Source organism: Tetrao urogallus (genome assembly GCF_951394365.1).
Source record: "Tetrao urogallus genome assembly, chromosome: 9".
Classification (NCBI taxonomy): Eukaryota; Metazoa; Chordata; class Aves; order Galliformes; family Phasianidae; genus Tetrao; species Tetrao urogallus.
The window spans coordinates 15,746,769-15,770,575 of NC_136822.1; the positions used below are offsets into that span (position 1 = coordinate 15,746,769).

At 40.8% G+C, this 23,807-nt stretch overlaps 1 protein-coding gene across 1 annotated transcript in view; it reads left to right on the plus strand.

Annotated features, from left to right (window-relative positions):
* The window catches only part of MCF2L2 (MCF.2 cell line derived transforming sequence-like 2), a gene marked incomplete at both ends in the record, with an annotated part of 119,304 nt that overhangs the window by 70,577 nt on the left and 24,920 nt on the right, over positions 1-23,807 (plus strand). Inside the window, 5 exons of the mRNA XM_079539822.1 lie at positions 14,722-14,788; positions 15,785-15,906; positions 16,667-16,736; positions 20,514-20,606; positions 21,091-21,183. Of these exons, the coding sequence (XP_079395948.1) occupies positions 14,722-14,788; positions 15,785-15,906; positions 16,667-16,736; positions 20,514-20,606; positions 21,091-21,183 (445 nt within the window). The remainder of the gene's footprint in view (positions 1-14,721; positions 14,789-15,784; positions 15,907-16,666; positions 16,737-20,513; positions 20,607-21,090; positions 21,184-23,807) is intronic.

Here is a 23,807-nt window from a genome sequence, read left to right on the forward strand (position 1 = left end):
AAACCGAACCAACCAATAAGCCCAGAAATGAGGAGGGAAAGGAGCCCCGCCCGGATTTCGTTGTCTCACCACCAAAAGTGCAGCTGCCTTCTCTTCTTTCCTTCCTTGGGGAAGAGGAATCGCCCGGCCCGCTCTCGGGCAGCCTCATTCACTCGCAGGATATGGGATCCCACGGCCCGGGAGCCAATGGGCTGCTCCTCCTCCCCCCGCGCCGAGCCCCGCAGCTCCCGCCCGGCGCCTCCCGCCGCTTATAAACACCGCGTGCCGAAGGCTGAGGGATGCGGGGTTCGGTTCCTTTTCCTTTCCGCGTGCCCGCTACGAGGTGTCTGGCAAAGGTATTCTAAGTGCTAAAAAGTTCCTTCTGTCTCACGGGTTCCATTGGGAGTCACGGTGAAAAGTTTAGCCTGCTGCTGCTGCGAGACCACGAGGCACTGTGTAATGCTCGCTGTTGGCTGGTTAGTTCGTAGGGCACAGAGCAAGCGTTATTCCTCGCTTTTGCTGGAAAACTTTCAGGGCAGGACGGGTTTTAGCTTCTCCCCCCACCTTTACCACGACCGCTGGTGATGTATTTGCATCGTCCAAAGGAGGGTGCCCTGCTCTAAACTCTTCTCAGGTTTTAAGAGGCCGGAAAGTTTCTTTTCACTGAAGTGCTTCAGTCAGTCCCACAGCTGAGGTGTGAGTGCTTACCTCAGGAAGCTGCGTGGGAGGAGCGTGCCTTCTGTAAAGGCCTTTGCAAACCCTCTGTAAGGAGGAAAAACTACCTCTAAAACAAGCTTATTCAATGTAAATTGAGAAACCGCTCTGTTTTAGGAGATGATTCTCAGTGAGCATAAATGTTGCACACAAGCTCACCATGTAGCTTCTGTTTTCTGATTTGACTGTGACTGATTTAAATAATACCTGACCTCATCACTGAGTTCCCAGAAATTTAACTGCTGCGTATCATGAGCATTAGTGTGTGTTTGTCAGCATACAACCATAAATCTGGCAGCGTCTTTGTGGGGTGAGGAACTGTTTTATTTTTACACATGGGACAGACAATAGGAGGCAGGAATATTGTTGTCAAGGGCACCCAACAAAAGCAGAAAGGGTAAAAAAACAGAGCCTTTTTTTCCAGTCCCACGAAGGATGTGTTGCTTTTTAATACAAGTTTTGTTTGGGGAAGCTTTAGGCCTGAGGAGCTTCCCACTTGACCTGTCCTTTCTCCTGGGCTGTGCCTCTGTGTGACCAAACACTTGGTAGCCCTTCGCAGATTTCTCTTCATCTGTTGGATTCTGCCCTGAGACAAAATGAACATTGTTGCAATTGATGGTTCGACCTGGCAGGGAGGGTTTGTAGATCATTGTATAAATGTGGCGTGCTGTCTGAGCAGTGTTTGAATAACAGTGCAAATAGCCTTAAAAACAAAACATCATTCATTTTTTTTTTTACCAGAACAGTAGTTGCTAATTTTTCTCTAGTTCATAAACATTACTTCATAGGTTTATCCCTCATTATTCTCTTTAAATGTCATCCTTCTCACACATTCAGCGATGAAACAGTCCCTTTCCAAATGAGATGAGAGATGTTTAAGAACCTCTAAGTTATCGATTCTTTGGCTGGTGTTACCAGTTTTTCCTGTTTTCATTTTCGGCTGAATTTGGTAAATCAGTGGGAAAAATAAAAAAGCACTGGATTGTTTCTTCCACAATTAATAATTAAAAACAAACATGATTCACATGTTCTTCAACAAATACAAACACTCCATTTTAGTTTAACTTTTTTGATATGCAGGAGGTCAGGTTGGCAAACTAACTCAGCTCAGATTTTTCCACAGCCAAATGTTCCAAAGACATTTAAAAATCAAAGCCCAAACATTTCTGTATTGTCAGTTCTCACTGTTTTCAGAGAACACAGCTTCAAGGAATCACATTTTTACAATTGGGAAAGTAGAGATATAACTTTTAAGTTGTGTGTACAGGGAAGTATGATTCAAACGTAGTGCAAGCTTGGTAGAATGAGGTCTATAGCAAGCAAAGTCAGGTATTTAAAGTAAAGAACAAAAGAGAATGTTTCCAGTAAGCACCATACATGGACTTTGTTTGCCATGACTGAGTTTGTCTTAAAATTATATCCACTTTTCTCTTGGAAAGTGACATCCACTCAAAGGATTTTATTTGTGCCCACTATTTTCCCATCTTGGTTTTTGGTGAATTTTCAATTCAGAAGAGGTCTTTCTGTCAGTGAAATGAGCAGACTGCAGCCTGCTTCTGGCCTGAAATTACAGTGGGGGTGTGAGTTTCATTTTCTAATAATACTAACCAAAATGTACTTGCATTCTCTCCTGCTTATTCCTATTTTGTCACATTACCTCACTAACAGGCAGCTTGACCTCTCCCTTTTCTCCTGTAATGTTGTTAAGGGAGTTTTTTTTTAAGAACATCACCCTTAATTACAAATTAAATCTTTAACATCCCACCCTCACCATATCTTGTTCATATTGGCCTCATCCCTTAAAGAGATGCATAACAGGATGCGTATTTGAACAGCTGAAGTAGGGAAGAGCTATCAAACGTTAGTCTAAAAACCACTTCACAGATATTTTTCTCCAGAAAGTACCTACCTTGTTTGTTAATTGCATTAATGCACTGCTACCAGCTCCAGTCTTCATGAGTGTTTAGAGTACAAAGGGCTTTACTGCTTTACCGGAACAGAATTTTAGACTGAACAGTTCCTTGTATGTATATCAGCTCTAGTTGAGACTTCAGCCTCTATTTCAGCATTTATACTGAGTTGATAAGACTTAAAGGAACACAGGTATTAGTGGGCTTGTAGGAGATTTCTGCAGATCTGTGTTGCTCTGCTGTTACTGTTTCCTGCTGTTGGTTTGAACAGTATACTTTTAGCTCTTTCCCAGTGAGCGAGGAAGGTGGGAAGAATTCCCTCCGACCATTCTTGTCTAGAAAATACAAATGAACACAGGAGCCTGCTTACATGTTAAAAAAGTTTTAGCAGGAGATTGGGATCGAGGCTCCCACTCCATGGTTCTGTGCAGGGTCGTTGTGATACATGCCTCAGGTCCAGCTGCTGCCACCTTTGTCATGTAGACCCGTTCCACGGGATGGATTAGTATGTCCACAGTGCAGCTGTGTGTCCTGCTGTGTTATCTAGTGAAGTCTGGTGTACAGTCTGGACCTAAGATTTCATGGTTGTGTGACTCTGAGCTTAGGCTGTAAGCATGAATAGCATGACATCTGAATTAACTTGGTGAATGATCAGCTGTAGGGTTTGCAGTTTGAGGTAGCGTTTGTAGGACTTAAATGAAAAAGAATCAACTTCAACAACCTGGGAGAGCCTCTACTGTCAGGTGTATATGGGGCAGCTCATACATGCAAAATAGTATCCAAGCACATACACAGTCCAAACTCATTGTTCATCTTCTGACCATACCTATAAATTGTGCTTTATCTGCATCTGTGGAGCGCGCCAGCAGCCAGCTGTCCAAGCACCTTTGCGAACTCTGACCCTTCAGTGTGCAACCTGTGGGCCTCTGCCTTAAAGTGTTTGTACCTCAAATGACAGTTTTTCCAACTGCAGATTTGAACATGATTCAAATTTGAGATTTCTTTAAATTCCATGTATCATAATATCTGGGTCAGGCACTCTCAGTGTTATTGATCTAACAAGGACTGGGGAGCTTCATTAATCAGTGTGCGTGACTCTACATGGAAATGGCTAATTGTGTCATGGAATCGTTGGGTTGCATTGGTAGAACAAGACAGTGCTTCTGCCCCAAGTAAAGAATTAGAAGCTATTTTCAGAATGAGAATACTGTGCCAGAGTCCTATTCTAAACCAGCAATAGCAAAGTTGGATGGCCATTAGGTCTGGGAATTGCTAAATTTAGGAGTGGACTGATGTAAAAGATAGCAATAGCTCAGGGAATGCTGCTAAAAGCTTTGGTGTTCAAGTGCTTGCTGTAGTCTTTAGAGCTGCATATGGCAGAAAAGAGGAAGTAAGATTTTACTGATGTGGAACCTGTACAAGAGTCAGAGATGAATGTGTTTCCTCTTTCATATGGGATGAGTAAGATCCATTGCAAAGATCCCATAGTGTCTAAGTGCATGATGTAACACATTTCACAGTATCATATATTCTAACTAAGGAGATCTTGGTAAGTGACTGTGACACGTTAACCATAGAACCCCAACAGCATTTCTTCTCAGTCTGATTTCCAGACTCATGAAAGCTTCCAGCTGGTAGAGGGGAGGAGCTTGGAACTTCAATTTTAAAAGAGAAAAGAGGTGCTTTTGACTTTCTTGTTAGGCACAGCAAACTGTGTTCTATAACCAGACTTAATGAAAGAGGAGTCAGCGGGAGAAATTTCAAGAAGCCACTAGCCATTGCTTGTCCACCATTATCTCTCGCAACTTTCACAAAATCTTTGTTTTCAGAGAAGCTTCCCTGTCAGGCAGATTGGCTCCAACACTTAAACTCTAATTACTGCCTAACGGGTTGGGAAGATCTTTGAAGTGAAGTGTGTGCTGCCATGTAGGGAGATCTTGCTGCTGATAGAAATGTCTGTAGAACAGCAAGAGGAGACACATTCCTTGCACAGATCCAAATATTTCTGAGAACTGGGAAAATTATTATGAACAGGAGGAAAAAATATCTTCTTGTTACAATACAGGAGCTTACTTACAGGGGCATGTTCTGCAGGCATTCTGAAGTCCTCACATCCTTGCTCTTGAATCTGGAAGGCTGAGAAAAGCTGGAATAATCAGTCTCAACATTCACATGCTTTCTTACAAAATTTGCACTTAAACAATTATCAAAGAAAGATAAGCAACCACTTCTGCTATTACCTCCCATACTCACTTGCTATTGGATTCTAAGGTTATTTTAATACTCTTCAGAAATTCCAGGAATTCCTCAACTTGTTTTCTGTGCAGTTACTCTGCTGCCAGCAGGCTCCAGGAATGCAGCTGGCCACATGCTCGTACTGATGCTGGGTTCGTTTCAGGCACATGGGGAGACTGGGATCACAGGTAGCTTCTGCCTTGCCCCACGTCACAGCAGTCCGCATCATCTGCTGGCTGGCTGCTTGCTGTGCCTATCCAGGACTCTGGGAGAATTGAAGATACTGTCCTCCATCCCAGATCCATCTCAGGGCTTGTAGAGTGTGTGCACATAACTGCTGCTTTGTGGTGGCCAAGGGCTGCACGGGTCTTGTCTGAAGAAGTGCCATGGATTGATTTTTACACAGCTCTAGTTCTGGCAGCAACATGGGTTTATTAAAACTTTTACTGCAGATTACAATGCTAGATTATATGATTTTTAGCAGCTCTTCGTCAGCACTTATAATTAGCCTGTTTAACACAATGATTCAGTGGAGTTAGCAGCAACTTAGGTTCAAGGGTGGCAAGGCTCACTCTTCCTGGGATAGGAGGTTTCTGAACTCAGTTGCACATCTCTCATGGGAACAATTAGCTGGAGGCAGAGTTGTTTTTAAATTCTCCAGACAAATCTGCCAAAGCACACCAATCTATCCCTGCACGTTCACATCAGTTCTAAGAAATTGAATTTAAACCGATCTGAAGTTAACAGTACACAGCTCCTGTATATCAGCAGGCTCAGAAGGGAGCATTCATGCTGAGCACTTCACATTGTCATTTATGGTAGCACAAAGCATATGTCATGTTGCCTAATCACAGTGATGATGACTTGCACACACACTACACTGACCTAATAGCTGCCTGGTTTGCAGAACAGCAGCAGATAGCACTGTGTAGCTGGTGATGCAATGAAGCAGGGATTTACTGGGTGCACTGTTCAGTAAATCACTGCTGACTTTACTTCCTGCACTTAACGAGCTGCTCATTAACTGAGAATATAAAAACCGAGTTTCAAAGATTTGTGACACATTTATTTTTGAAAATTCACATGTATTTTTCATACAACAGGCTTCTTCTTTCCTCCTATGGGCCTACACAGGAATTGTTTTATATAGTATCACCTGTCTGTCAAGCAGATTCTCTGCAAACTCTCCAATGTTCCTGTGTATGCAGATCATTTGATACACTCTTGCTGGTCTTTCTCCATCACCTCTCGTTTGAAGGCACTGATGTTTCATTTGCAGTTCTAGTTATTGCAGACCTGTCTTCATATTCTGTTCCCTGGCCAATGGGCAATCTTTCCTGGATGGCAGCTGACTTGAGTTAAAGCTGAATAATGTGGCAGCAAACATGCTTTTGTTGGTTAAAATGCATATGTTCTGTTGGTCCATACTGATTCCCACTACTGCTGCCAGGCCAGAATTACGGTGTGGGTAGAAGACATTGAGAGCCCATAACTCTATAGCAGCTCTTCCCAGTGTGGCATGCTCTTATCACCATTGCAGTTGTACTCAGCCTCACAAACACTGAAGTGGTGGAGTACTTTGAGATTTCTCACATAGGCAAGACCTAGGACCTCTGATGAACCAAGCCTCCCATTCTTCCACAGGAAGAACGCAGAAGAATGGCAGTCCTGGATGAATCTGTTTACGTATCTTTGCCATTGTTTTATCTTGGATATTGGTCATTAACAGCTGCTTAGGAAAAATTAACAAACAGGGTAAATACTGGGTATCATCCTTCCATTTCATGCAGTCTACAATTGTGAGACTGTAAAGCGACCCTTTCAACCACTTTCTCTATGTGAATCCATCCCACAGTTCTCCAAAGCAGTTCGAAAGTCTTCCAACAGGCAGTGTCTCTCCTTCCTCTAAGTCATCATTCAGTTCATCAAGCTGAGTTCAAGAGGCGGGTAGACCAGAGTAGTACATGGCAGTTGCCGGGAGCTGATTCCCTATTGCTGCTGGTTGGAGTGAGGCAGCTGCAGCTGCTCTGATTCCTGCCTCTGCCCCAACTTACTGCCATAGAGAAAACATGACGGAAAAAGGATGTGCTTGCTTCTCAGCTATGGCAAATCACAATTTACATACTGATGTACACGTGCCAAAAAGATTAACTAAATTGGAATACATGTTCCAGCTGCTCCCATAAACTCCATTTTAGCTGTTCAGGATTCTTCTATCTTTCATTCTTAATTTTCAGGTAACAAAGGCATAGTTTATTTCTCCCAAATCGCACAGAATACAGATTCTTGAAGACATTAGAAATCAGAGTGTATTCAAGACATTTACCAAGATCTTATATCTCTCTGTCCAGGAGGTCTGTGGGCACAGAATTTAAGTCTGGCACAGTGCTGTGTCCTATTCCAGAGAGATTTTGCAGGATGGCATTTGCATGGCATTGCATCTCAGACTGAAATATAAACGCATATAGGAACTAGTAATCTTCGTCAAATCCATCACCTCCATTCCAAGTGCAACGTGCACTGCTCTGGTCTGCCCTTTTCATAAATTCAAGACTGTCTGTAAAATCAACCACATTCATTTTAATAACAATACTAATTCCTCGTTTACCTAAATGGCTTTCCAAAGTGTTGCAGAACAACTGTTGAGCAGTTCTGCTGAGATATCACAACCACTGAGGCTCTCTTAATCTAGCAGCAGGCCCTTCAGTGGTGAACATGAATTCTCAGTATAAATGGTTCCCATGAAGCTTCCTTGAACCTACTTCTGTGCTTTATTTTTTGGTTGCATCTATTTGAATGTTTTGTGGTTCATGACTGTCTTTTTGCTTTTGTTAAGACAGTCCTTTTCCAAGTGTCACAGTTTACCACTCTGTGAGGGAAAGTTCACACCACTGTCAGTTTTATCAGATTTCTCACCTAAAGAGGTGAACTGGTATTTGGATATCGCTATATCTTGTCTGCAAAGGAATGGAAAAAGTATGTTGCATGTAGACAGTTTCCATTTCAGACATCAGGTTGACTATAAACAAAGCCTGTTGAATAGTTTTTGCAGAAGTCAGAAACCATTCAATTTCCAGCTCTCTCTTGCCTGCTCTGTTTCAAACATGTAAGGAAAAGCAACTGTGAAAGAAGTGGCTTCCAAGAAATAGGACTCTGTGCATCTCCACAGCAGAAGGGCTCACCAGATCTGGAGTGCTGCATTTTAGAAGTCTTGTCTTGTAAATACTAACTGTGACTGTATGTGCTTGTCCTGATTAGCTGGTTGTTATTTTGGCCCATAGCAATGGCCAGTCTGCAGCACCCGCATTTCCTAAAGCTAGCTCACATTTCTGTGCAGAGCTGCATCATTCAGTGTAGGTGCACAGCTGCAATGAGACACAGCTCTTGTATGACTTTCAGTCCTCTGTTCATGCTATTCATTTCTGTAGGTGATTTAATTAATTTGCCTTTCTGTTAACAACAGTGTTCTGGTTCCTATAATGTAGGTCAACTAATTAAGATATATAAAAATATTTCCCCGAGGTCATTTGTTTTGGGAACAACGAATGTGGGACACTTTCTTATGTGCAAAGAGATCAGAGTATTTCAGAAGAAACAAAGTGTTATAAATGGTGACCTCAGAGGTAAGGTATATTTCTAACAAAAATGCAGTCCTCCTGCTCAGACCAACTTCCTTAACAGCTTAGGCATTTGACTTCACCTTGCGGTGGAATAGAATCACCTATGCAGGCAAATACAATATCTTCAGTAAAGGTCACTCATTGTCAGATGAGAGCGTGTGTCAAAGAAATCAGAAAGGGTTTCTGTATCAAACAACAAATACGGGTTCAATTCCAACAAATGTTCTTACGTCCAGAACAATCTTTTGCTTCACTTTAGGGGGTAGGGTGCTGCAACTGACCAGCACTCAAGTTTCACTTGAACTATTGCACAATCTCATCTGAAAATACTTTTCAACTGGAAAATGTACATTTAGCACTATGAGAAATAAAAAAAAAAAAAAAAAAAATCCTCTTGAAAGCAATTATGAAAGTAGACTGGAAATTTCCTCCATGGATCACTTTACTTGCTATGATTTCTTTTGATCCCATTGCGCAAACATCATTTTGATATTTTCAGATTAGATCAGTCAGAATTTCTAATAGCAATCTCTAGTTGAAAACTACTAAGTATTGCTGATTCTCTTTCCACTGTGACAGTGACACCGTTCCCACATATTACATGCAAACAGATACATTTCCAAAAATTATGATTTTGTTACATTTCATTCAAATTCAAATATAGAAACCTGACAACAATTAAGACTGGCCAGGGTACTGGGCCAAAATGTTCCTTACCACTCTGCCTATTTTTGCAAGCCAGGACATTTTTTGCTCTCACTTCTCTTCTGTGTAGCTCTATCCTATGCTGATGTTTGGTCTCAGAGTATGTATCTGTGGCACTGCATGCATTTCCGTTTGGTCCTTTCTGATACTTTTGAGCCCATAGACATTTAAAAAGCTACTATTTTCAATTTAAGTAGATCTCTATAAACCAGATAGATTTATAATATGTTTATTTTATTTTCATTTATTTGATACATTAATTTGTCCAGATTCTACTGGATTCTACTGGACACTTTGCTCTTACATACACAGACTGGTATTCTGCTGTTTCAGCAGTAGAAAATATACAAAACTTTGAGCTGCTGGAGTCCAACGCAGACATGCATTAGCTTTTCATTTTCTTTCCATGCATTTTTGCAAGACAGATATGGAACACCTGTGCACGGGTGCCATTTCTGTTGGCTCTACATCAGCCATGCAGACAGATTGTCGGTTGCATAATAATTGTGGAGAGACACTGAGGATTTGTGTATCTTTCCACTGACAAACTCACTGCTATAATTCTGTTTGATGGCTCCAGTTCCACTTCTGGGAAAAGACTCCTTGCGATAGTGAATCTTTGCATAGAAGTAAGTTTTATGAATGAAAGTGTGCCAGTGATTTTGTTAGCAAAGAAACACGGTTATGGAAACAGAAATCCTGAGCCAGTTTTATGCTGCCATGCGAGCAGGATCCACAAACAGTAACTGTATGAGCAAAAAGTCATTGAGGTTTTGCCAGAGCAGATATTAATAGATTGTGGTAGGCTCCAGATGCTATTTCTGCTTAGGGCTTCATCGTATTAGAGTGTTTTTTTAAATGCAGCACACAGCAGAGCCACCACCTGACACTGCTCTTACCAGAAGGACTGAGACAGAGCTGCCCAGTGACCTGACAGACCCAGGGAGCCTGACGAGCTCGTCAATTACTTTCCCTTTTGCTTTTCATGTTAATGAAGAATGAAGGGAGTTGCAAATATATGATGGGCTGATGTGCGTCTTCTGTGTGACAAGGACCTTCTCAGTAATATGCTCTTAGTTTCCATGAGCCAGCTCAACACCTATTGCCACAGTTCTATTCCAACAAGGCAGCGCAGTGCAGGAGAAGCCGGTTAGGATTAGTTTATACTTGGTTAGCAGTGTTGCTAGTTGCTATTTGCACAGGCCAGAGCAATATAAATAGCTGCATTTGGTCTAAATGTCAGCACAGACAGGGACTGACACAGAAATGCCCCACTGGAAGTGAGGGCTGCTAATACCAGCATTTACCTCAGTTTCAAGGGTTCAGTTATGACCTTGGCTAAAATCAGTTGAGACCGTGCAAACCTCAGACTTTCCGATTGAATGCCTTCACCATCTGTGCTCAAATGACTTGTTCACTTAAGAAGCATTCTGGTGAGGAGCAATTTATCTGAGAGCTGCCCAGGAGCTTCGGCCAGCTCAGAGTTTTGTTGGGTTTGGGCTGATGCACCTCATGTTTGTGACTGTCTTTGAAATGAAGGAACAGTGGATGTGGAAGGTTTAACCCCTCGCCCCACATGCCCCAGTTGCTCCTGGTTTTTCTCCACTTGGGTCAATGAGGGGAGTGTTTGGGTCTTACCTGTAATGGCAAGGCTGAGTCCTGAGGCTGTTAACTGCCTTCTGAGATTACCTTTGAGACAGCCAGCTGCAGCAAACCTTTGTGTCACGTGCAAGTTCTCGTACTGACCACACCATGAAGAGTCCCTTAGAACAAAGAACGTGATTTCAGGATTTCTGTTCTTGCTCCATCTCCTGTTTTTCTGTTTCTCTCTGATGGGGAAAGCAAATGCGAAAGCAGCTGGGATATATCATGCTGCATCTGCTGCTGCCTCCAAGGGTCTGTTGACTGAGGCATGTGAACTCTGTGTGGCAACATGGCAACACCAGGTTGGAGAAAAGCCCTTGGAAACTGGTAGAAGTCTGCATGAAACTTTGCTATGTAATTTGTACTGAAATGTAGGGGGAAAAAAAAAGGAAGGAAACTGAATGAAATTTTGGTGAACTTTTTGCTTTTCATTGATTTTGGAAAGAGCTACATTTAAAAGCATGGGCCTGTACCTCTGATCTGCCACTGCTTAGCTTACATTTTTCATTTTTTTGGTACTATCTCATTCCTTCAGCAGTTTAATTTTCATTTAATTTCTGATTATTGACAGAGAGACTGAGGTAAACCCTTGTGCCTGCACTTTCTCATCAGTGAGAAAGACAATAGAATAGAATAGCTGCATTTGTCTTTAATTTCTTATCAGCAGTTCAGCGTCCTGCATTACAGAATCACAGAATCATACAATTGCTGGGGTTGGAAGGGACTTCAGGAGATCATCAAGTCCAACCCCCCTGCTAAAGCAGGTTCTCCACAATAGGTTGCACAGGTCGGTGTCCAGACAAGTCTTGAATATCACCATGGAAGGAGACTCCACAACCTCTCTGGGCAGCCTGTTCCTGTATGTCTAGAAACAGCGTGTGTTTACATTTGCTTTGTTCAAATATTGAACAATGTAATACAGGATTTACAGCTGGTTAGGAATTAATTCTAACCTGATCATATTTGTTGAGACCATACAGTGAAAAAAGGGAGCTGAAGGAACTGTGTGTGACAATAGTCCTGTCAGCTGCTGCATCGTATTTTCCTTACACATGATACCCCTACAGCAGGTGCTTGCTGAGTTACCCTTGCTGTCCCATGATGGCCTGAAAGAGACAGTGAACATTTCACAAATCAGCCTTCCTGGCTTGATGAAGGCCAGGGGATGTCACTACCTGTTTTTTAGGCTGCTAAATTATCCCAAGCACCATTAAGCCCCTTGTGCCACATGGCACTTCATCATTTAGCAGGTCAGCATGCCAAGGCATCACATTTATAGCCCATGAATGCTCTCCCCCACAGCAGCAAAGCTCACTTGTGTCGCTCTTTAATTTCCTGATTTTACACAGTGTTAGAGCAGTTCCAGGGTCTGTGGAAGTCCCTTCCCTCAATGCACAGCTGTACACTGATAGCAGTTTGATAACAGAGCAATTCCTGCAGCTAAGTGCAACAACATTTCATGTATGAAATTGTGCTGCTGTGAGCACTGGAGCTACACAAGGCTGCTTTCATATGGTTGCTGAGTGCTCCTGAAGGCTGCTGTTGCACCAACCCTGTCCGTGTACCACTCTACAGTGCCCTCCCTCCCTAGGTTTTTAGCTTCTCCCATTGCCAGTCATTGCACTGGGACCCATTCCTGGGCCCAGTCCTCTACGGTACACAAACTGAGTTTGTCATTGCTTGTTTGACTGGTGAAACAGTGCTGCTGGAGAAATACAGAATAATGCTTTCAGAATAATAGTATAGGATAGCACGATGTTACGGATGACTGGAACTCCCAGACCAACAGTAAATATTCTCTTTTTTAACATGGATACAAACTGTGGTTGGGTGAGAGTACGGTTGTAGAGAAAGAAAAAATAAAACAGCAACGAGAGCCACTGTGGGAGCAGATCCAGCTATTTGGCTGGGAAGTATTGAAAAAATGATTACCTTTTATGTACAGAAGACTTGTAGTTTGGAGATATGAGCTCCAAGCAGAAGCTGCTAAAGAGTACATCATGGTTTTCTCTGCCTCAGTGTCACTGAAGTTGGGATATAAAATGGCTGAGAACACCTCAAGAAGGAGGGAAAGGATAAGTTAAATGAGTTTTTATCACACTTAAAAAGTTTAAACATTCACTTAGTATTAATCTACTTATAGAATTAAGTTAATAAAATCAAATCTAAAAAAATGATGTTAACTTTTATGAGAACCCCATAACTACTATGGCAATATTGTAGGAGTTCCACAGAACCACCTCTCATCAAACATTCTTAAGATGTGAGCTTTTATGATGTTCTGAGCAGACACTTCTTTCCCCATATTACTAGGATTAGTAAAAATAATTTAAAAAAAACACAGACTGCTAACAGCTGGGAGAGAGAAGATGCAACTGTTGAAATATGTTATGTTGAAATAGGAATCAGAAAAGACTTATAGAGAGATGGGTAATAAAGGAGTCTTAGGACCTTTGTTTTGTTTACTGGGTTACTGCTGAGAGGAAGCATGCGATTGTTTACTTATGACCTGGTCACCAGGAAGCCTATGGGCTAATCTCTTCTTTTTCAGGTGTAATTGTCAGCTAAATGCTGGGTTGGGTTTGGAATCAGTCCTTGTGCAATCTGTTCGATAGCAGAACATATAGCATACAGAAGTCTGCTTTGTTTGCAAGTAAATAAGCATCTTTCCACAGTAAGAATAACTTGAAGATCAGTTTAAAGCTTAAAAACAGAAAGTTTATCTGATGGTTTTGTTACACCTGCCCTGTTCCTTAAAAAAAAAAAAAAAAAAAAAAAAAAAGACAAAACAAAAGTAGCTCTCTGGAAATGCACTTTTGGAATGCTAAATAAGCCCCGTGTTGGTTCTGTTTGACAGCCATCCTTTCACCCTGTGAAATGAAAGTTGTTGGCTCTAGAAACACGTTATGAATTGTGCTTAGGATTTCTTCTCAGCCCTTCAAGTGATGCTGGAACAGCAGCAACCTGTTTGTCTCCTTTGCATCTGGACTGTGGACTGCAGTAGCTGTTAAAAGGAAAGGCACATTTAACCAGAACAGTTTTATTTGTTTTGGGTCAGTTATAAAAGCAAGTGCTAATGTTTGCAAAATCGTTTTATGAGCAAATGGCCCTTAGGCCACTAACCATGCACTTCTCAGAAAGATGCATTAGAGCAACAAATCTATCTAGCTTGTGAAGAGTAATGTGGTACTTCAAGCATACCACAAACACATTTCAAAGCCCCAAAGCATATGCAAATTCAGGGAAATATCTACAGAGCTTTTATATGAATTAGAGACCAACAGACATCCCTTGGTGTCACAGAGTGCAATAATATTACATAGCCACTAAGTGATACTTTTTGCCTCTATTGCTAGATGTGACTTTACTGTTCATAAATATCTCAATTTAAGATCAATGTGGAGTTTAAATAAATGAGAGCAATTGTTTCCAGTGTGGGCAGTGTACAGCCCTGATCCATTTCTCTATCCTCTGCTGGGCACTGGTTTTGTCTTGACTTAAAGCATTATGGTAAGATTGCTATGAAGTCCTGATTATAGTAACATTTTTACTCTAATTAACTGTTGTGTGTCAGATTTCTGACACTGGTTGCCACTTTTGCAGGACCAATCTGCAATCTTGTTTTATAAAAGAAAGCAAAACATACAAGGAACATAGCCTTGGGAAATGTAACAGACTTGAGAAACATAATCCTTTTTTATTGACTCTTATTATTGATTGTTAGGAGAGGAAACCCTTTTTGCTTTGTGGAGCATTTTTAATCTTAATTCAGGTGTACAGATATAAAAATGGCAATAACAACCAAGGTGAAGTTTAAAATGAACTGAAAAAATAATAGACTAAAAGATACTTAGGCTGTCTAAGCTTATCAACAAGATGCAATTTGACAGCACTCCATATTTCTTCTCTTTTAGCCACATAATCAATGAGCTGATAGAAACCGAGCGTGTTTATGTGGAAGAACTTCAAAGCATAATAGAGGTAAGAAAATCTGTAAATTCTTCTGACGCTTGACCTCTAAGTGATCACTGGCGTTGCACATCCTGCATGGGCTGAGCACTCTCACCTTCCACTTTGTGTTCAGAGAACACAGGTTCTCTGTCAACAAGATTGCTCAGCCTCAGACATGGAAAATAAAGGGATGTTTTGAACATCCTACCTCAGGGCCAGCAGCACTTTCTGTTACTTCAGCCCACGGAATGATGAAAGTTGCATCATTTTCAAAGTTATGGTCGGATAAATAGTTAGTAATGGGCCTTTTCACATCATCAGTAACTTTAGAAACAGCATCCTTGTTTTCCAGGGGGTCAGAATCTAAGTTTCTCTGAATGTATGTTTGGAACATGATCGAGATAAAGGTCGGCCAGTGTCACAACACTGGCTCAGTCTTGTGTGTATTTGTGTGGGATCTGAAGGACTGACTGATATCTTTTTGCAACTATGTCGTTGCTTCTTCATCCAATTTGATTTGTGGGAGCTGACAGCTCTGATGATTGATTATTCTGACTTTAAAATCTATAATCAGAATGTTTTTCTCTCAAAAATGTGCATGCAAAAAATACAACTGAGCTTCAATGAGAAACAACCGAATAATCATGTAAAATACCGCAGCCTAACAAATAAATCCAAACCTTTTTTGCAATGAAACAGTGTAGCAGAGAGTCAAGTGTCTATCAAACTTAGCAGTTTCCATCCCTTTTGATTAGTAGGAACATGATTTAATCTTTTCTGTTGATCCCATAATCTGTCCACTTGTGGTTAAGAATGTGTTTGCACAGCTATCAGGTGTAATAGCTCTGGAGAAAATGAGAAGCATCAGAAAATCATTAAGCAACAAAGAAACTGGCACAGGGAGAAGCTGTTGTATGCTCTGCTGAGAAAAAAAGCACACATACTTTGGGGCTTTTTAGTGACTCAGATGCACTATTTTTTTCCTGGTAAAAATAACCTGGTTTTATCTTTCACTCTCCTCTGCAGGGCTATGCTTCAGAAATGGACAATCCAAGTTTATTACATCTGATTCCATCAATGCTCCAGAACAAGAAGGATATTCTATTTGGAAACCTCCCAGAAATCTATGAATTCCACAACAGGCACGTGTGAATTGCTGGTTGTCCTGAGCCCTTGCTGCTGCTGACTCTTCTACTGCCTTTTCACAGGGTGCTTTGTTACACCCATGTGTACACAGGCAGGGAAAGTCATCCTCACTTTGCCTCTGTATGTGTCCTATAAAACCCATGTATGGAGAATACCTCTGAGATCATCAATTTCATCTATTTGTGAAAGATTATCCCTTTTGTGCATTCACTAGTGATCTCCCTTGCCATTATTAATTTTGAATGTCTCTAGCGGTAAATATTTTTTGTTCTCCCTTGATAGTCTGATAAATGTCCCTTTGCAAACCTGGTAATTCTTTTCCTAAAAGCTTAGTGCATTGACTTCCAGTGACTGCAAAAATGGAATGCAGCCCATATTTTCACTGCTTGCTGATTAAACAACTGCATTTGACAGAGCTTTTCTGTCTTTTCTTGCTGTTCTGAAACATGCTCATAACCAAATGGGAAGTGGGTGTTTGGGCCACATATTGAAAATAAATCTGAACAGCCAGAAGAACCAGATGTATCTAATGCTTGTGAGCAGATGAAGACATGATAATATTGGTGTTTCAGGCAATCAGCTGTGAACCTCATTCCAGTTTTCTTAAATATATATAATATCTTTCTTTGTGTGTCAGAATTGTTATGTTCCACGTTGAATCCTTTCACTACAGGAACATAGACTTTAATCTAGATTTACATGGAAGCTAGCAAGTGTGAACAGAATGTTCCATTATTGTTTGCTTTCCTTTGTTTTTCACAGGATTTTCCTCAAAGAGTTAGAAAATTGCATTGAAAATCCTGAGCTCCTTGCCCAGTGCTTTTTGAAAAGGGTAAGAAAATCCTTTTCTAAGTTTGTGTGAATATCCATGTTCTTGTCCAACAATACTTACAGATTAACTTTTATCCTTTCACTCTGATTGCTTATGTGAATGAGGGAAACTCATATTAGCAGATATTCCCAGTGTGTATTTTGAAATCTGAGCCTGCTTACTGGCGGGAAGAGATCCGTTAGCAGTGTTTTACAAATGTATTTTAAGCTCTGATCGGAAAAAAAAAAAAAAAAAAAAGATCAAAATGTCAACTTTCATATCAGATTAAGATATGATGCCCAGAACCTGATGTACACCTGGCACCACATTGCTGTAAATAAGCAGGAAATGATATAACAGCATATTGCTCTGAGTGCAAATAGCACAGCCTATCTCTGTCTTCTTTTCTCTACACCATTCAGGAGACTTACTTCCCTGAAACTGATTCAGTAGAGTCTACCACCTTCCTTGTGTGGTGAATCTCTACCAGCTCCATTACTCCAAGACCAATTCTTTTACTTCTTCACGTTATTTAAAAACCAAGAGAGATTCTCCTCACTTGGATGAAGTGGTGAGGGTTAGATGTTTATTTGAAGTAGTTTGAGATCAATATATGAGAAAACCCAAAGCCTTAGACTGGTGGGTTTGGTCAGACACACGCATCTTTGCTTCCTGTGGATTTCAGTACCTAAGTTCTGCAGCTCCATCCCCTGAGAGCTCTCATCCATGCTCCCATTAGTGTGGCTGTTAGCCCCGTTTCCTGTGACCCAACAAAAGGTGCTCGTTTGTCTGGCACTCATTCAGAGGTCCCACTAATCAGAAAAACCTGATTTGATGAGTTGCTGCTGCTTTCCTGCTTAATTTTTATTGACAAGGAACTGTATGAAATACAGATGTATTTAGATGAAACCTACCTGCCCCAGTTCTCAGAGGTGTTGAGCACTGCCACAACTTTAAGATTTCAATGAGAAATGTGAATTTTTCCAAAGAACAGGCTTTACAAACAGGGTTTACAAACAAGTTATGCTGAAGGTCATCGTACCAGTGTATATGTGATTATAGTCAGCTGAACTCTTCTCTGGTTAGCCGCCAGTATTTAGCGCCTGAGTAAATGGCATTACCAAGGACTACGTTGTTAACCTAAGATTCAGGTGCTGAGCAGGGAAATATTGTGGTGAAATCATTATGCAAAGTAGGATAAACGGTCACTGAAGAATGCAGGCCATTGAAATCCAGGAAGCGCGGAATAGTCTATATATTGTAAATATCCCTGGACTTGGAAGGTAGAGAGAAATTCGTAATGCAAAATTGATCCTATTATTCTGCAGAAAGATCAAATTCCATGTTCCAGTTTTGCAGCTTATGACTCTGTCAGAACAGCTGCTGAGCCAATTCTCATTGTTCCACCAATATAAAATAAGCTGCAGTAAAGCTTTGGGTCATGAGTGAAGTGAAAGAAAATCAGTTCTTTTGTCAACTCTGCTTATCAGCCTCCATGGACTAGTCAAACAATACCAAATATATCTAGTAAGAAATTAAACCATGTATTAGTTTAAATCATGTGTTAGCTTTTTCACTATTTCAAATTTCGCGCTAACAAAGCAAAAACCTGTCTCTGGAAATGTCTCTGCTCACACAGTAGCACCTTTGATTCAAGGAATTTCCCTCATGTACTGTTTTTAGACGAAGCCACATAAACTCCAGAAAGTTGTTGTTTCTGTTGGACTGCTTTAGGAGGCACAAACAAAAGCCTGGTTGTGTGTTTGTGTTCCCCATGATTTGGCAGCTTTTTGCATCTTCCCACTGAGCAGAGGCTTCTGGCTTGCCCTGTGAGTTATGACTGCGCTTACTGTGGCATGGGGGAAACTGAAACAGATGCTCTTCAAGGAGATGTTTAGTTCTGGGAGGAAACTCACTTTATTGCAGATTCATTTCTGTGTTTCCCCATCCTTGTACTTGTGTAACCTTCCTGCCACAACACCGTGGTGAGCCTGTGCTTTGAAATAGACTGATTTTTAGATTCATACTTTCTGAAGAATATTACCCTGTCTGATCGCACTTCACCTTCCAGAACTGCTTGAAAGTGTTCCAAGAGCTGCAGTGGGATGTCCTTGTGCCTGGCTGAGTTTCCTCCATCCCCTGCCTGTCATTCCCCTGCCATGTCCACCCACATCCTCCCACCTCCACCAGTGCCACCTGGACAGCCATCACCACATAAATGAACCCTTATTCCCAGGTTTATTACATCCTCTCAGGATGGGAGGAGCAGCGTGTGAAGTTCCCGTATACTTCTCCTCTCAGACTTCTCTTCTGGAACACAGCAGCAAAATCAGGTGCAAGATGAGCCAGAAACTACACCCTTATCCCCCTTTACACTTTGCCTGTCCTTGTCAGGATATGATCATGAAGTGAACGTTCTAGTCCTTACACCACTGTAAAAATTAAAGCTGGATCTGCCTGAGCTGGTGTCACTGATACGTGCAGTGGTGAACTGTGTTGACATAGGACAGTTCCACTGTGGCAAGTTACTCATGAATTGTTTATCATTTTATCTTTTCTTTATGTTAAACAGATACTCATCTTTTGCCCCCCCTTCTGAGCATCACTGTTTCTGTTCTTGCCCAGTCCAATTATATTTCTGTGCACCAGGAACAGATTGTAATGCTTGATTACACTTTCTGATTATTTTACTTTTCTGAATTTTACGCCCTGCTAACTTCCATCCAAGGCAACATGTGCAGACAATCCTATTTACATGAATAAAACTATGTTTCTTTTGAAACAGCACCATTCGTGTTCTACAGAGAGCAATGGAGCTTTTTTTATTGCATAATCCTTGACACAGTGAGGTGTTGCACAGCCCTGCTTTCGTCTGATTCATCAAGGTGATGTCAACATGAGACTATAGAGGAAGACAGATACCAGTTTCTTCTAGTAGCTCTATCCAAAAGAAAACGTTTTCCCTGTACCAAGAATAGGCAGGCACTGTTCAGTGCTGAAAGCACAGAGGAGTGAACCAGAAATACCCTTCCTTTGTTTTTGGCACTGTCTTTGACTCACCAAAGTCATGTCCACCTGGGTGAGTGCAGACAGAAAGGTTCCAAACTGTTCACACACAGGCAGTCTTGCTAAGGAATCTGTATGGTACTGCTCTGCAGTGGCATGGCTGTAGGACTTCTGAGCAACTGGACTTGTGGTTAGCGAGCTAAGAAACTGGCAGAGGAACACCTGCCTCTGCCCAACCATATAGCCTAAAGACCTTGAAATCTCTTTAGGTTTTTACTGAGATTCCCTTTGTCTTCACTGAGGTCAATGAGATTTTGTTATGGACTAAAGTGGGAGCACCTGGAGAGTGGTCAGAGGACAGATCAAGTGGATCGACTGCTTCTAATCTGGATAGGACAGAGTTTAAGTGGTTTTTCCTGTCTGGCCTGTAGCATCAAAATTACTACCTACTGGTCTGTGCCAGTAGCATTAATAAAAATCTTATTTATTTATTTATTGTTTTCAAATAATCTACTTCCCTCTCTGAAAGATAACAGTTTTGCAATTAGGTTTTGTGTCTTTTAATCTAGTGCCTGCTTGATTTGTGCAAAAAGTGAGAAAACATCATCTTCTGGTTTATGTAACTTCACAACATTAAAGTGCAGGTTTGGTAGTTTCAGTATATTTTTACATATAGACTTATGACCATGAATTCATTACTTCTTTGTGTTAGGATGGAAGGTAAGAAAAAGTCTGATTCATGGCAGATGCTCTATTGATTATTTATTACTTTAAGCTCTCCTTTTCTTGCAGAAAGAGGACCTCCAAATATATGAAAAATACTGTCAGAACAAGCCAAAGTCTGAAGCTCTCTGGAGACAGTGTGGAGACAGCATCTTTTTTCAGGTGGAATTACACTGCAGACAAGCAGCGGGAGACCATCAAAACTTGTTTTTTTTTTTTTCCTCTGCTTTAGAAAATTTACAGAAAAATGGAGACTTTTCTTGTGCTTCTTATACTGATGGCAGGTGCTCAGTATGTGTCAATGTGCTCTCTATAGGAGATTAGATAGATAGAATAGTTCCTGGACGGGAGGAACTTCAGGCTACAGCAAAGCCAAACAATTTCTGGCATCTCTGCAAACCCCAGATGATTACATTCTCATGAGCAGGGCATGCCAGATTTCAACATTAAGTTGAACCTCTGATTAGTTCTGTTTTGATATATTTTCATTTTCTGGTGTAAGTAACCTGGAAAATCCTATGCAGACAGAGCAAATTTCTCTCACAATTGGGAGACATACCACCTTCAGATTACCAAATGATAATGATCTTGGTGTCTTGCCTGTGTATCAAGAAACAATATTTTTCCTCTTTGTTGTCTCTTGCAGGAATGTCAGCGTAAATTGGATCATAAGCTCTCGCTAGATGCGTATCTTTTAAAGCCAGTCCAGAGAATCACCAAGTACCAGCTGCTATTAAAGGTAACTTTTCCATGATGGTGCAAAGGATTCCAATGCATAGCTTGTTTTACTTATAGAATTGCTTATCGGGATTATTTTCTGGAGGACTGACTGGAAAGTCAGTCGAGCAGGACACAGGCAATGGCCGCAAGTTGTATCAGAGGAGGTTTAGGTTGGACATAAGGAAGAACTTTTTCTCTCAGAGGGTGGTCAGGCACTGGAATGGCTGCCCAGGGAGGTGGTGGAGTCGCTGTCCCTGGCAGTGTTCAAGAGGTGCCTGGACGACGTGCTGCGTGATGTGGATTAGTACTAGTGGTGGCAATGGTGATGAGGAGATGGTTGGACTGGATGATCTTATAGGTCGTTTCCAACCTTGTGATTCTATGATTCTATGATTCTATGAAATCATCTCTTACTTCACCAACAAATACTTTTTAATGCAAAATAGCAACAGAGTCAAAAAAGGACTACTGTTTCAGGATAAGTACTGCTGGGGGAAAACAAAATAGAGTATTTTATGTAGCAAATATTTTATTGTTTTACTTATCTTTGATCAGAAATTGAAATTGTTTTTATTTGCTCAGTGTGGCTTTACAGTTTAAAAACAGGAATTGATATTCTCTATCCCATCTCTGGCATCCATCCTCATTTAACAGAACTCTTTCAGCTCTCTGAACCAACTTATGGTAGTTGTGACTCAAACCTTTCAGAAGGAGCCACTCCTACATTTAAAGCCCCAACTAAGAATAAATTGTCTGCAATTTTTCTACAGGATGAGTATAGGAGCTTCCCTTTTGATTGGTTGGAGCTATAAGACCACTGTCTGTGCTTGAAATTCTGGTCAAATTGGGCCAGTTTAAGGTATGTGAGGATCTGGATGGTCATTCACGTCTGCAGTAGTTTTGTGACCTCTTACTGGATAACTATAGAAACCAAAAATTGAACGAGGTTGTTAAAAAGCATGCAGCTTCACTGAATCCAGTACAATTGTATCAACTTAATCCAGAAATAAATTTGGTTCAATTTCTTGAAACTGTTCTGGGAGAGAGGAGAAAATGTCAAAGTGTTCGGAAGAGCAAGAGTAAACCAGATTATATTTTTAATTTGAAAAATGCCTGTAAATATAACAAGATCAAGGAGCAAAATTCTCCAGCAAAACAGGTAGCAGCTATTAGGGTTGAGGCTGGTCAGACCAGTTTTATACTTGGCAAAACATTGGCAAGAACGTTTATTTTGTCAAGGATTATGAGATCTATGAAGATGGTGCACTGTATCTCTGGTAGCAGGAGTTTGTACGGGTATAGGAAAACAGGAGTCTGAAGAATTAGTCACAAAGAAGTGCCTTAGTGCCGTGCCTTGACGCTCTGTGATCAGACTAGTTTTAAATTCTGGGTCATAGTTATGAAACCAGAGGGCTGCAAGTCAGTATAGCTAATGTTAAAAAGCACCAGTCCCACTATACAGAGAGCAGGGATCCATAGTGGAAACTGTGCAACAGGTAACATAAGAATGCATCCTGCTTCTAGCCTCTAGGACCTGGTTACCTCAGTATTTGAGGACAGAATCCTGCCATTTGGGATCTTCCAACTGCTTTGAGATTCATGTCTACTCACAACTGTATGAACTATATGTGGATTTGTATCTATTAAACATTTTTCCCCTAGATGCTTTTAGCAAGGACATAAAGTCTGATTCTGATCTCAAATGGACACTCATTGCCAAGAACTACTTTCTACAAAATAAAGTAAAAAAACCCGAAAACATAACAACAAATATCTGTGCATCTGAGTGAAATCCTAGGCTTCTCTACAGGCAGAAGTGCAAGAGGCAAGGCAGCTTATACTATTTAAAAACAGAAGATTTTTGTATCTTTCATGAATTGCATAGGTTGTAACTGTTGGTTCAAGGAAAATAATTAGAACTAGAACTTTCCAAGCAAATAACACACATAGAAATAAGAGAACCTTGGAGGAGCTCTGCTGGGCTAAGTAAGGTGTTGGCCTTAAATATTTGGGGCTTTAAATAAGATCTCTTTGTGAAGTAATCACAACAGTTGATCCCTTAAAAAGTTTGATTTTTTCGTTTCTTTGCTTTGGGCACGTGCTTGTCAAGGATTTTGTGTCTTGTTTTTAATGCGGAGATGGGAAGATGGAATGACCTTATTTCAAGCAGAATTCAATGTTTAATAATTTTTATTTGCTAAGTACCAACATCATTCTTCAAAATGACTATCCCTTAAAAAAGTTTTTCACATTTGCAAATGCAGATCTGTAATCTGTAGTGGAGAAGTGTAGAGAATAAGAGATGGGAAGAATTTGTAGTAATTTGTCCTACTTCCTCCCAGAAAATTAACATCTGAAAAACTTGTTTTATAGATCAAAAAATCTTCACTTAATGTAGAGAAGAAAGATTTGTGAGATAATCTGACCATGGTCTAAACATCTATCCAGGAATTGATCTTTTTTTCCATGCAGAATTTCTTTATTCATCAGATTAGAGCTTACTAAGACCTTTTGATTGGAACCTCAAGCCATACAAGATCAAACTAGAAATTAATTAATATTTTCAGTAGTGGGGATACAAATCGGAACAAATTCTCCAGGAAAACTGTGAATTGTGTAATACCAGAAATCATTACACTAAGA